The 12,980-nt window shown below is 46.0% G+C and overlaps 1 protein-coding gene across 11 annotated transcripts in view; it reads left to right on the forward strand.

The window, feature by feature from the left end:
- Positions 1-12,980, forward strand: part of mycbp2 (MYC binding protein 2) — a 63,494-nt gene that overhangs the window by 11,537 nt on the left and 38,977 nt on the right. For 7 of the 11 annotated variants that reach the window (XM_078286280.1, XM_071923592.2, XM_071923590.2 and 4 more), the window contains exons 6-18: positions 1,747-1,989; positions 2,351-2,422; positions 2,918-3,014; positions 3,134-3,207; positions 5,751-5,889; positions 6,661-6,737; positions 8,693-8,897; positions 9,080-9,244; positions 9,404-9,562; positions 9,689-9,893; positions 11,616-11,761; positions 12,261-12,371; positions 12,734-12,838. In XM_078286280.1, the coding sequence (XP_078142406.1) occupies positions 1,747-1,989; positions 2,351-2,422; positions 2,918-3,014; positions 3,134-3,207; positions 5,751-5,889; positions 6,661-6,737; positions 8,693-8,897; positions 9,080-9,244; positions 9,404-9,562; positions 9,689-9,893; positions 11,616-11,761; positions 12,261-12,371; positions 12,734-12,838 (1,798 nt within the window). The remainder of the gene's footprint in view (positions 1-1,746; positions 1,990-2,350; positions 2,423-2,917; positions 3,015-3,133; positions 3,208-5,750; positions 5,890-6,660; positions 6,738-8,692; positions 8,898-9,079; positions 9,245-9,403; positions 9,563-9,688; positions 9,894-11,615; positions 11,762-12,260; positions 12,372-12,733; positions 12,839-12,980) is intronic. The other 4 variants (XM_071923588.2, XM_071923596.2, XM_071923589.2 and 1 more) reach the window with 3 other exon arrangements.

The following is a 12,980-nucleotide window of genomic DNA, read 5'->3' on the forward strand; positions in this document are numbered from 1 at the left end:
AATCTACCTTCTCTGGTAGTCACACCAGTTAGAAACACATGGAGAAATAGCTGAATATGAGCATCAGTTGAGACTGCAGTTTGCCTTTTGTTCATTTTGTTAAGCTAGGCTTTCTAAGTACGAGTAGCCTAACTGCTGGCTATCAGATGTCAACATCCATCTCCTTATACCCATAAAACTTGGCGTTTTGGGGTTATTGCCTGTAGTTGGTTTGGATTCCGTTCTCACTCCTACCAAACCGCATCGCAGTTTGCTTGGAAGGGAACCGAAACTCGCATTTTCAGGTGTTCTCAGGGCAGTTATTTGGTGCCACTGAGTTTGAATGGCTTTGAATCTAACTGAAGGAGTAAACATTCCAGAGTTTGAATAATAATTCCATTTCCTAAGCCGGCCCCACCCAGAATTTTGTGCCTTGCTTCCATCCATCAAGGCTTTTTCTTCAGATTAGCAGAATTGCTTTAGATCGCTGCAGTGGATTGCAGACTTAGATGAGGCTACAGTAACCACTGGCTCCTCCATGCATCTCTGTTTGGAGCAGAGAGACTCAGGGCAGAGTCTGGACAGCACAAATTGAATTTGGGAAAATGTCAAGCCTCTCTGATTCTCCTGTCTTATTATGTTACCCTGCCTGCATTCTTCCGCCAATTAGCCGGCCTTCTTTTCTGTTTTGCTTTGATCTCTCTCTCTTTCTCTTTCTCTCTCTCTCTCTCGCTCTCCCTCTCTCTCTGTCTCTCTCTCTCTGTCTCTCTCTCTGTCTCTCTCTCCCTCTCCCTCCCTTCCTCTCTCAGCTCTGGTCTGCTCTTTTCTCTTTGGCTCCATATCAGATCCTCTGGTGCAAAGTTTAGAGAATATCTTGAACAGTAAGCACTTTCAACATAGAGTAAATTTAGTAGGCGGGCGTTGTACACTTGACCGTCACACGGCTATTCGGCTGCACCTGCATGCAGAATTAATGCTTCCACTTAATATAATTGTGCTGAGGTGAGTCGTTAGCCACACACACGTTTATAACCCTGTGTGAGTCTAGCTGGGGATTTACTCAGGGTTATTAACATGGCAGATATTTGAATTGATGGCCCAGTAAGGTGGTCTGCCCTGCTGTCTATTTTAGTAGCTCTAGTCCTAGATCAGTGTGGTTCTGTGCAGCGTTTGGCCAGCGTCTCTGGCCTGCAGGAAAAGTGCTGAGAGTTCTTAAACAGGCGGAGCAGGTTGATTAGCCTGGGTCACAGAGGCAGGCCTGTGTTTTTCTACTGGATCCTCATCGGCCAGGCACTGACTGGACTGTGAGTCATCACAATGGCAGGCAGGCAGGCAGGCTGGCGGGAAGTGTGTGCTTACATCCGTACGTGTGTGTATGTGTCTGTGTGTGTGTATTTGTTTGCATGTGTGTGAACGGTGAGATCAGTAGTGTGTGTAATGGCTGCCAGGGAGTTGACAGAGTGCGTGTGAAAAAGCTTTCGGGCGTGAGTGAGAAGAGGAGAGCGAGTATGCATGTAACCAATCTCCCAGTCACCGATATTAGAATTTTACTCTATTAGCAAGGAAGAAGCTCCTCAAGTTCCTATCTGATGGAGACACTTTTAGATAACAAAATAACCCCCTATGATTTCATACAGGCTTCAATGTCATATCTTGGGCTATAATTACAGCGACATTGGTCCAAAATGATACCACATTAAAGAAATGCGGTGCTCCACTCATATCCTTTCCACACCTTCTCCTCGTCCTCCTCCTCCTCCTCACCAGGTGCCCACCATCCTGAACGCGCTGCAGAGGAGTGTGCAGGCTGTCCTGGTGGGAAAGATCCAGATCCAGGATTGGTTTGGGAACGGCATCAAACGGGCGGCCCTGATGAACAAGTGGGTACTGAAGGAGGTGGCCATCGACGAGGACGAGCGCTGTCTGCTACAGACCGACGGCTCCTTCCTCTACTTGCTCTGCAAGGACGGACTCTACAAAGTGGGCTCTGGATACAGCGGCACTGTCAGGGTACATAACACAGGGCTCTGTATATCTGTGTCTGTGTCTGATGTGTGCAAGAAAGAGCTGCACATGCTAGCAGTAGCTCTTGAAAATGGGCTTCCCTTTGAGACATACATAACTGTTGACTTTTCTACCAGGTTAGACATTGTGTTCAACCCGTTATTTTACTTTGGTGCACAGGAACATGTCATGAAGTCAAGACATATCACTGAGATGAAGGCTCTATATATTTCTCCTCAGCATTTCATAGTTGTGCCATAGTTGGCACTTCTTTTCACTTCTTTTCTTTTTTGTGTTTCTGCCAACATTAAAGTAAGTGTCGTCAGTGTTTGTGGTCGCCTGCTGATGTTTGATCAATGTCCCACAGGGCCATGTGTACAACTCCACGTCTCGCATCAGGAATAGGAAGGAGAAGAGATCGTGGTTGGGCTTCGCTCAGGTAGGCAGTTGAACTTACACCAAGACCTACTTCATATACTGAAATGGCTTCACTATAGAATTAAATATTTGTAAAAATCTGTTTTGATTATTTACAACAAAGTAAATATTTTTTAATGTTCAAATAATTTGCATTGGTATTCATCGCATTGATTTAATTTGACCTCCATGTGACTCTTAAATGAGGCTGGTGATTTGTATTCTGGGAAGTCAAAATCAGTACTTCTTAGGCTAGAGTTGAACCCAGTAGGAGTCTAGCGACTGTGACCTAATTGTTGTGGTCAGGACGGTGACAGGGACTAAATTCCACATCATTGGTTAAAAAACAGTAACATTTTAGATGGCATAATTAGCTTTACTCAACGTGAAATGTTGAGCAGTGAAGAGCTGTTCCCTGTGGCAGTTTTCCATGTAAATCTGCCCAAGCCAGCAGTAGGACATAGGGTTAGTCCTTACTGATTGCAAACCAGCAATGGTGTTTGTGTTTTGTCTTCAGGGGTACCTGTTGTATCGGGACACGAGTAACCACAGTATGTCAGCCGTCAAGATCAACCCAGAGACTCTGGAGCACGAGGGGACTGTCACCATGCCAGGTGCTGAGAAAACACTTCTAATGGTCTTACTTATAAAACAACTCATGGGAATAAAGTAATTAAAATTCCAACACAGAATATTAGGTGTGCTCACTCTCTGTGTGTGCTTCTCTCTGCAGGTCAACACTCGGACGGACAGAACATCATCTTCACAGACGGAGAGTACATCAACCAGATCGCAGCCTGCAAAGACGTATGTTTAATTTTCCTCCTCATTATCATGATAATCACACTCATCACCTTTACCGGGCTTCTTAAATATATACAAAAGCTTAAACCTGACATTTTATATTGAATCAATATATCACAGTGCTCTGAGGACTACCCCCCACTTGTGTTATTGAACCCAATAAAACCCCAGCCTTGTCAAGCTGGCCTTGTCTGCCGCAAACATGGGGGAGGGGTCTGGCTTTATTATGCCTGACGCTAAAGTGCTTTGATAATCTTATGAGATCGTAACACTGTTCACTTCCCTGCCGGCAGTCTCCAGCGCGCAAGCCAGGTTCAAGAAGCTGCACTTAGCTTGTCATTGGCCCGACCGCCCTGAAGGACTCGGCAGGTGGCTAGGTTACGGCTGATGCAGTCGATCACGCAGCGAGGTTTTTGACGGCTCTGGCGACAGCGCTCGTTTTACTGAGAATGAATGGGAAGAGATGCTGCGGTTTATCGTGTTCCTACGAATCAGTTGTTTATGCACACTAGTGGGATTAAACCCTCTCCTGCTTCTCATTTGGCAGCTAGCGAGGGTAGCAATCTCTCTCTCTCGTTCTCCTCATGAAAAACAAATCTTTTGTTAAGGGAAATGAGGTTAGTCGTTCCTCTTGACTTGCCCGGCGATGCATCTGTCACTTCCCCTGCTGTAGAGGCCCCAGCCTCGCTCAGAAGAGGAAGGACCCTCAGCTGAGCACCAGCTGTGCCACAAAGGGGAGTGGCATGTATCTGCGCCTGTGTGCGTGTGTGTGTGTGTATGTGGGTGTGGCAGTGGGGGGGGGGGGGGGACCGCATGTGGGCATTCTCCAGAGAGTTTAATCTCACAGGCAGTTATCTGCATAAGTACCATGTAATGTGAGTGGGGGGAGGGGAGGATGTGAAATCCATACATCTGCCTCTGCAGCCAGCCTTGGGTAGCAGCTTTGAGGCTCAATGAGGGGGCTGGATGCAGGGGAAGGAGGGGGGGGGTCTCCTCCTCCTCAGCAGCATGCATCTTAGCGAGCAACCAGCCAGTGCAACCACCACACAGACCTCCTGCAGAGGAGGAAGAGCAAGAGAGAGAGAGAGAGAGAGAGAGACTGGAGAGGGAGGCGCTGTGAGCAAGATGACAAGGGGAGGGGAGATGCTAGGAAGGGAGGAGGATGGAGGTAAACCATAGGGGGTCAAGAGGATTGCCAGAGAAAAAAAGTGAGGTGAAGACAGAGAGAGCCGAAGAGATATAGGGGTGGGTGGGTGGGGGTGTGGCCAGAGGACAGAGGAGTTTGTCTAATGATGGGAGAGGCACATGTGCTCTACTCAGCAGGAACCAAAGCACAATAGACAAGTCTGTCATCATTATCACACAGTGTAGACCAGACCAGCCCCAGGCTAGCCTTCATCCCTTTTTCTATCCCTTTTTGTCTCTAGTATTCCTCATTACCTCCCTCCTCTGTTCCCTGGTCTCTGTTCCTTGTCTCAAACCATCCCCTGTAAATTTTCCCTCTTAGCCACATGCCTAGCAGTCTGCCTAACATACAACAGCCTGGCAGCTTTGTCATCTGTTATGTGTTCTGCGATAAATCAGAGTTTGTGCCCAGTGGACAGACTCAGCCACGCCCCCAGTGGTCCTGTTTAGCTTAAAGGAATAGTTCACCCAAAATTGAAAAATGTGTCATTATGTACTCACCCTCATGTCAGTTGAAACACTGGTGAAGTTCGTATGTCAATATACACAGCGAGTTAGCTAGCGCAGCTCCATAGCAGCCAAAACAAGTGGAGTGAATGGAGACCGTTTCTTTAAGCATGGATGTTCTAAAAAGGCCAGAAATAACCATAAAATTACTTCAGACAGCATAATCCAAGTGTTCTGAAGCCAAACGATTGCACTGTGGATCCAAAAGTCTATGGCTACCCATAGTAAAAATGTATGCACCCTTTGTACTGGGCCCAGCCACACCCTCAGTAAATAGACCCAGCCATAACCCCAGTAGATAGACCCAGCCGTGACTCCAGTTAGGGTATAATTCCCGTGTCTGGGCCCCTCTCTATCCACAACCACATCCCTAATCCTAACCGCAGCCTGGGCCCAGCACATTAGTTCTGTGTGTGTGTGTGCAGCTTGCCAGTCCATAGGGAGTCTGTAGGGATGAGAGGCTGTGTGGTATGTGCTGGCCTGTTGCCATGACTTGGGTTGTGTCCCATTATACCGTACACACACACACACACACACACACACAGTTCAGCTATGACACATTGTTCAGCTCCTGCGGTCTGGACAGTTATGACGGGTTACAGTCAGATCTCTGTTTTGGTGTCAAAAGCATCACATCAAAAGTCCTTCAAGTCTCCACAAGACAAGTAATTGCCTAAAGAGCAGGATGCATTTCGATTGCCACATTCAGTCAGGTGAAGCAGGCATAGGCTTTGTATTAAATTCCTCATCAGTGGATCATTGTGACTTTGAAAATAGTCAGGTGCCACCTAGATACCACGTTTCATTGTGGAACTAAACAAACAGTTTGTTCCTATTCTCCATGACTCCTGCAGGATGGTTTCGTTGTGCGGATCTATGCTACGAGCTCAGACCCGGCCCTGCAGCAGGAACTGCAGCTGAAGCTGGCAAGGAAATGTTTGCACGCCTGTGGCATCTCTCTGTTTGACCTGGAGAAGGATCTGCACATCATCAGTAAGTCATACAAAACTTACTGTTGTTTGTGTTAGTGTTTTTTTCGATACTGATACCAGCTTTGTTACCTCGATAGCGGTGCCACGTCGATACCACGGTAAATAACTGATAACCAAGAAATTCTGACAAAATGAAACTCTGACACAAAAAATATCTGACACACAAAATCAAAAATAAAGTCTTTGCAGTCTGTTTTCCAACTAATTTTAAGCTCAATTTAAAAGATAAAGGTCAAAGGTATGAGCACTTCATGAACAATAGCACTGCACTTGTTAAATCTTAAAAATACCTTAATCTACTGTTGCCATGTATCTATCTGATATTATCACACCTATCAGGCTTTGAATTCCTTGTAGAGATCGAGATGGTTGTCAGACAGATGCTTTGCTTAAATTAGATGTGTTGCCTCTCTTGGCGATACAAACTTTTAAACATCTTTTGCAGACGGGCACAGTAATACCTTCAGGTTCAACCTTTATCATTGGATTTCTCCACGAGGATACTGAGCTTTGGCAGCTATCTCTCTCACTTTAAAATTTTGGTACTGCGGTACTTTAGTAGTACTGGTTTACCCTACAGTCCTAGTCTGTGTGGGGCTGTGGCCATTGATTTGTTTTTCTTTACTCCTACATGTGCATCTGATGTACATACACCTGCAGCACAAACATGTATTCATATATGTGTAAACAAGGTTGTAAATCTGACATAAATCATTGGTAGTATGTGTGTGTGTGTATGTCTGCGGCTCTAAACGATATGTTCTTCTCTCAGGCACAGGCTTTGACGAAGAGGCAGCGTTGCTCGGAGCAGGCAGGGAGTTTGCTCTGATGAAAACTGCCTCGGGAAAGGTGAGAGCGAAAATCTTCCTTCTACTGTCTGAATTTTAAACCAAAATACAAGGCTTGGGTATGCGTTACCGATATGCTTGTGCCAGCAGACATTCGCTATTCCAAGTGTCTGCATCTGATTCCTTTAATCTGCATTTCCTCGTCTGGAGCGGCTTCAGCAGCTGGGCTCTGAAAGCTTTGGTCTTGCTAATGACAGGCCGATGGCTTTAGAGGGTGCACCTGTGGAAAAAAGCTTTAACTTTAATAGTGTTTCTGCGTGTGTTTTCTCCCTGCTGCCTCACACCGGCCAAATAAAACCCATCTGTCATAATTATCATTCTCCCAATTCGTAACATCTGTTTATAGTTAACTGCTCGGAATTGATTTTGTCCTAGGATCAGGCAGTACTAAAGCATACCAATAACAAGGATCTTCCTGTTTTGGAAACATTTGTTGACCCTCTTTTAAATGCTTAATTGTCTTTAAATGATACATGAGTTCTTTTTGTCAGTTTGCATCAATTTGTGTGTTATCGACAACCGTAAGCGAAGGGAGATACATTGCATGTGTATTAATGCGTAGACAACTCCTGGTCCTGGCACTGTCCACTGTGTTCTGGACTCCTCCCCTCCAGCTAGGAGTTGTGTGTGTATACTGAGCTCATGAGGAGACATCCATGCTTAAATAACTGGAAGTGATTAGGTTATTCCATCCATCCAGCTAAGCAGCGGCTCTGGCCTACACTACGCTGTCCACTTCCAGGAAAACACATCAGGGGCTGCTGTGGGGGGAAGCTTTTCTACATATATAAACTTCTGTAAGGGTAAAAAAAACAAACACAACCGTAGTTTTTCAGGGACCAGAGAATTTTAGTATGTGCATGGTATAGCATGGAAATTATGTAATGTATGTGTTTGTGTCTGTTTATGTACACAAGGCTGGTGAAGGGGGATTGACTGTGTACACTATTTGACTCGGTGTTAGACTGCGGATTCTTTGTCATAGTGCTTAGGGATGCAGCGCTTGGCTGAATAAGAGATCTGACAGTTTCCTGCGTGCTGTCTTACTATGAAGAGAATGCAAAGTATGAAGGTGGTTGGGGCGTGTGAGAGGGTGTGGTTGTGTGTGTCTGTATGCTGTGGGTGTGGTGCGCTGTGCTTCCTCAGTAGATAGCCTGAGGGCAGTTGCCTGCTACACAGAGCCGTGTCTGTGTAGAGGCCTAATCTCACAACAGGCCTTATCTGCAGATTACCCTAACCCAGGCTGGCTGGAAGAGTAAAAATAGGAGCAGCTGACCTATGACTTGGCTCAAAGTTCACTCATCACCTGGACTAGAGAATTCAGCTCTGCGCCAACACTGTGGCTGGCACGTGACATTCATCACAAAGTCAAAGGCCCGCGCTGCTCTCCACTGTTTATGGCCTGCAATCTACTGTCCTTTCAGCATGTTGTATTGCTGGGATTATGTAATTTGCGCAAGTGAATGTCAGATAATTTGAGTAATAATAGCTCTCTTACCCCCAGCACCAACCTGTGTAAATGTATCATCGCAGAGTGCCCCAGTATAATTCTAATGACACATGGGCTCATCTCAGAGTTCTGACAGCAGTATATTGTTGAGATCGTAATGATTGTGCTGTCCTGCTTGTCCTCCCTCTCACTGCTCCCCTGACTACAGACGCTTTGCAGCTCTGTAATGGAGCCTGTGGCTGCAGGTTGTTTGATGCATCATCTTACTCGGAACTGTCAGGAATAGGAGAGCTACTGCTGGCTGTTTTTCTCTCTTTTTAGACTTGCTATTTTTTCAATTTCCCACCAAGGGCTAATAAAGTATAACAGTTGTTTTTGTGCATTTGGTATTATAGACTTCCACTCCTCAGTAATGGCCACTACAAGAGAGGTATTGCTGAAGCCTTCACTTGGATTTCTCTGCCTCTGTGTGTTTTATCCATCTTTTCTTCTTCTTCCTGTCTCAGATCTACTACACAGGAAAGTACCAGAGCTTGGGCATAAAGCAGGGCGGCCCGTCGGCAGGCAAATGGGTGGAGTTGCCTGTCACCAAGTCACCGAAGATCGTCCAGTTCTCAGTGGGCCATGACGGCTCTCATGCGCTGCTAGTGGCCGAGGACGGCAGCGTGTTCTTCACAGGCTCTGCCAGCAAGGGAGAGGACGGGGAGTCCAGTAAGACATATTTAAATGATCCACCACACTCAATCATGTACCACATTGAGGCATAATGGCTGAATCATAACTTTCTTCCCCTGCTTTGAAACTTTGAAATTCGATTCAACTGTTGGTAAAAATGTAATCAAGGCCGGCTCTGTTGTAATTGTAAAGCTGATGCATATCTTTTTTTTGTGCAGCCAAGAGTCGCAGACAGCCAAAGCCCTACAAGCCTAAGAAGATGATCAAGCTGGAGACCAAGACAGCGGTGTACACGGCCTGCAACAATGGAAGCAGCAGCATCGTCACCAAGGATGGAGAGCTTTACATGTTTGGCAAAGATGCCATCTACAGTGACAGCACCTGTGAGTGGACTGGGGCAGGGACAGGGCCTATTCAGACTCTGAACGCTGAAGACCAATGAAAGAGTCTTTTTATTTATTTTCATTTATTATTTCTCACCCTTTTCTACAGTGGAAGTCATTTTATTTACTTGTATCAAAACTGCTATTTTCCCTCTACAGGCCAGGTGACAGACCTGAAAGGTCACTTTGTAACTCAGGTTGCCATGGGGAAGGCCCACACATGTGTCCTAACCAAGAGCGGAGAAGTGTGGACATTTGGGGTCAACAACAAGGGCCAGTGTGGTCGAGACACTGGAGCCATGAGCCAGGCAGGGAAAGGTGAGAGAATATGCAAACATACAAACAGGAGAACAAATCCAACAGGTTTTACCTTGTTTTATTTATTGCTTTTTACTATTGTATTGTACTAATCCATTTCTGTGTATGTGTGTTCTCCTTCTGTAGCATTTGGTGTGGAGAGCATGGCCACAGCCATGGATGAGGACCTGGAGGATGAGCTGGAGGAGAAGGAGGAGAAGAGCATGATGTGCCAGCCAGGCATGCACAAGTGGAAGCTGGACCAGTGCATGGTCTGCACGGTGTGTGGAGACTGCACCGGCTACGGTGCCAGCTGTGTCAGCAGCGGACGGCCAGACAGAGTACCGGGAGGGTAAGTAGACACAACCTGTGGAAGGGGTGAAGGTGGTCATCACAGAATTTGTACAGTACTTCAGGGCTTAAAGACCTCCGGCCAGGTGCCGGATTTCCGGCATATGGACGTTTTAGATTCACAAACTATTTTCGACAAAAAAAAAAACTCACTCCACGCGGGGTTTTGTTTTTGATGCGTTTTATCCAATCATATTCAGCGAAGCAAAGCAATATTTTACATTTACCAATGGAATGCGAGCAAGTTTTTTTTTTTTTTATCCAATGAACAGCAAGCTACTTTCTATCACAATGTAGCACCGATGCCGTGGTGTAGCACAGCTGAAATATGGAAACGAAGTTTATGAAAGCTGGTGAAGATACATGCGTCACTGAGACAGGAGTAAAAAACAAACGGCGATAGGTATGAATTGAATAAACGGGTGGAGATGGGAAACCGTTTGACACTTGGTGCGACAAATTAAGGGAACCGGGTGTTTGTTCTGCACTGTGTGCTCAACCAGCAGAAAGAAAGTGCTCTTTCCACATGAGGTAAATCTCAGACACAACGCCGCTATGCACGCACTCCGATATCTGACCACACCGGGAGCGATAGTTACAGCTGCCGCTCCAGCAGCAATGACAGACCTGAACGTGATCTGTCTTTCACAATTTACAATCGTCATTCAGCATAAAAATGTGGCATTGCTTTGGCTGTTCCCTACAGAGCTCCCCAGGGGTCACCTGGTAAGAAAAAAATAATTGATGTGGAAATCCATACGGGCACCGATTGGTAAACCGCGCACTGCTCCATGCACACAGAATAGTAAACTGTGCCCTCGAATTAGTAATCAGTGCGCACGGAGTCCTAAACAATGCCCGCGGATTAGTAGACCGTGCACACGGATCTGTAATATGTATATTGATAACGTCAAACAGGGACACCACAGCGGCCCACAGAGTTGCATATAAAATTTAATTAACATGCTTTTTCTACAAGCATGATTTATAGGGAGTAAATGGGTTTCATATTGTCACCAAAACAGCTGATTAATCAATGGTTATGGTTCACATATGGTCTAGGTGCCTAATGGCTATTACAGCTCACTATATGTATGCCAAGCTGTGTGTAATGGCTCTGGCTCACTGTATATAGGCCTAAAAGTCCCTCTTTGATCTTATCAACGTAGATATTACAAATCTGTGTGCATGGGTTACTAATCAGTGGGCACGGTTTAGGAGTAAATTGTAAGAAAACCGCGCCCACTGATTTCCGCATCATTTTTTTTTGTACCAGGTGACCCCTGGGGGGCTCCACAGTTATCCTTATTGCACTAGGTTTATAGATTAATAATGTTGTGTGTTGAATATTCATTCATTCAGCACAGAAATGTGTCAATTGTTTTCGTTGTTCTTGTTATTGGACTAGTTTTATAGAGAAATGGAGAAATAAGTATAGTGTGCTGACTACCCCCCCTCCATCAGTCAGGAACATTTCAGGCTCAGAATGTTTTGCTTTAAGCCCTGGTACTTGCTAATCTGTATGTACTGCTGAGAGAGGCAAAATGCTAATCAGATTGGGGACTATGACATTTGAATTTCATGTGTTTGTTGGAGTGTCATTTTACAGGGATGCTATTCCTGTGTTTTTGTTTTTTTAAATCACAGTATTGGCTATATTGTTTATCATTATATAACTGTTTCTCCTTCTCTGTGTATGTTTGTGTGTTCCTCCCTCCACCAGTATCTGTGGCTGTGGCTCTGGGGAGTCCGGCTGCTCGGCGTGCGGCTGCTGTAAGGCCTGTGCCAGGGAGCTGGATGGCCAGGAGGCCAGACAGAGAGGCATCTTTGATGCTGTGAAGGAGATGATTCCACTGGACCTGCTGCTAGGTATACCCACTGATACATTATATGGCTTTATGTTCCCCTTGTTTTAGCCTGTCATTCATAAAACAAATACATCTCACCTGCATCACTACTGGCATTGTTTAAAACCCCATGCATTTAGCCACCACATGCCTACACAACAGTGACATTCTAATTTGCAGTGCTGTTCAATGTGTTCTTCCCTCATTCATCAGAATTAAATGGCCTGTCTTGAGCAGTGTTGGGCAAACTATCTGTCTGTATGGTTCTGAGCTGTGCCAGCACGCTGCTTTTGCCGTTCATGTCACATCGTTTGTTGCATTTGCTTGGATGCAGTATAATGCACACTTGCCATTCCTCATGCCTTATTTTGTCCGTGTGTTGTGCAGAGTCATCGCTTGTCCATCACGTCTGCCCATCATTCATTCATGTGTGTCTTGTTCTGTTCTGCTCTGCCCTGTCTTCTCTCCACCTCCTGCATCCTGTCTGGGCTGCCTGTACCGGGGGCCTTTTGTGTTTTCAGCTGTGCCTGTCCCTCCCCCTCCAGGAGTGAACATCGAGGAGCACATTCAGATCCGCCAGGAGGAGAAACGGCAGAGGATCAACCGCCGGCACAGGCTGGAGGAGGGCCGAGGTATGGGACAGAGCTAGACAGAGAGCGACAGAATGGGAGGGTGTGTAGGGGCAGGGTGTGTGTTTTTGTTGGCCTTAGGAGGTTGTCATTACTATATAGAGAATTCAAGATATGCACAGGGAGGGGAGTAGTGTTAAAAGGCTGAAGCTACAAACAGTATGTCCATCCCTTTTAGCTTCTTATAGAGCACGCCTTCAGGTGCTGTTGTGAGCTTGGGTGTTGTGCCTTGGTGACTTCCCCCTTGCTTGTGTCTGTTATAATTTTGCAGTGTGTGTGTATTGTTGTTGTGTTGTAGTATTACCATGTGTTCTCTCCCATTTGTAAGCCTTGTGCATGCATGTGAAAGTTTCTTTCTCCCCCAGGCCCCCTTGTTTTCCCCGGCCCCATATTTATGAACCAGCGTGAGCAGGCCCTAGCCAGAATAAGACCCCTTCAGGCCCTAAGGCATAAACGGGACAAGCACAAAGGTACTACGGTCTTCACTACCTAACTCAACGGGTGCAGAGACACCCCTCTGACTCACCTCCCAATCTGGCTGTCCCGCCCACCTCCTCTCTCACTCTCTGAAGGCAGGACTCTTATGTCTTCACCAGATCTCATGGTAACAAA

Source organism: Centroberyx gerrardi, chromosome 10 (genome assembly GCF_048128805.1).
Source record: "Centroberyx gerrardi isolate f3 chromosome 10, fCenGer3.hap1.cur.20231027, whole genome shotgun sequence".
Lineage (NCBI taxonomy): Eukaryota > Metazoa > Chordata > Actinopteri > Beryciformes > Berycidae > Centroberyx > Centroberyx gerrardi.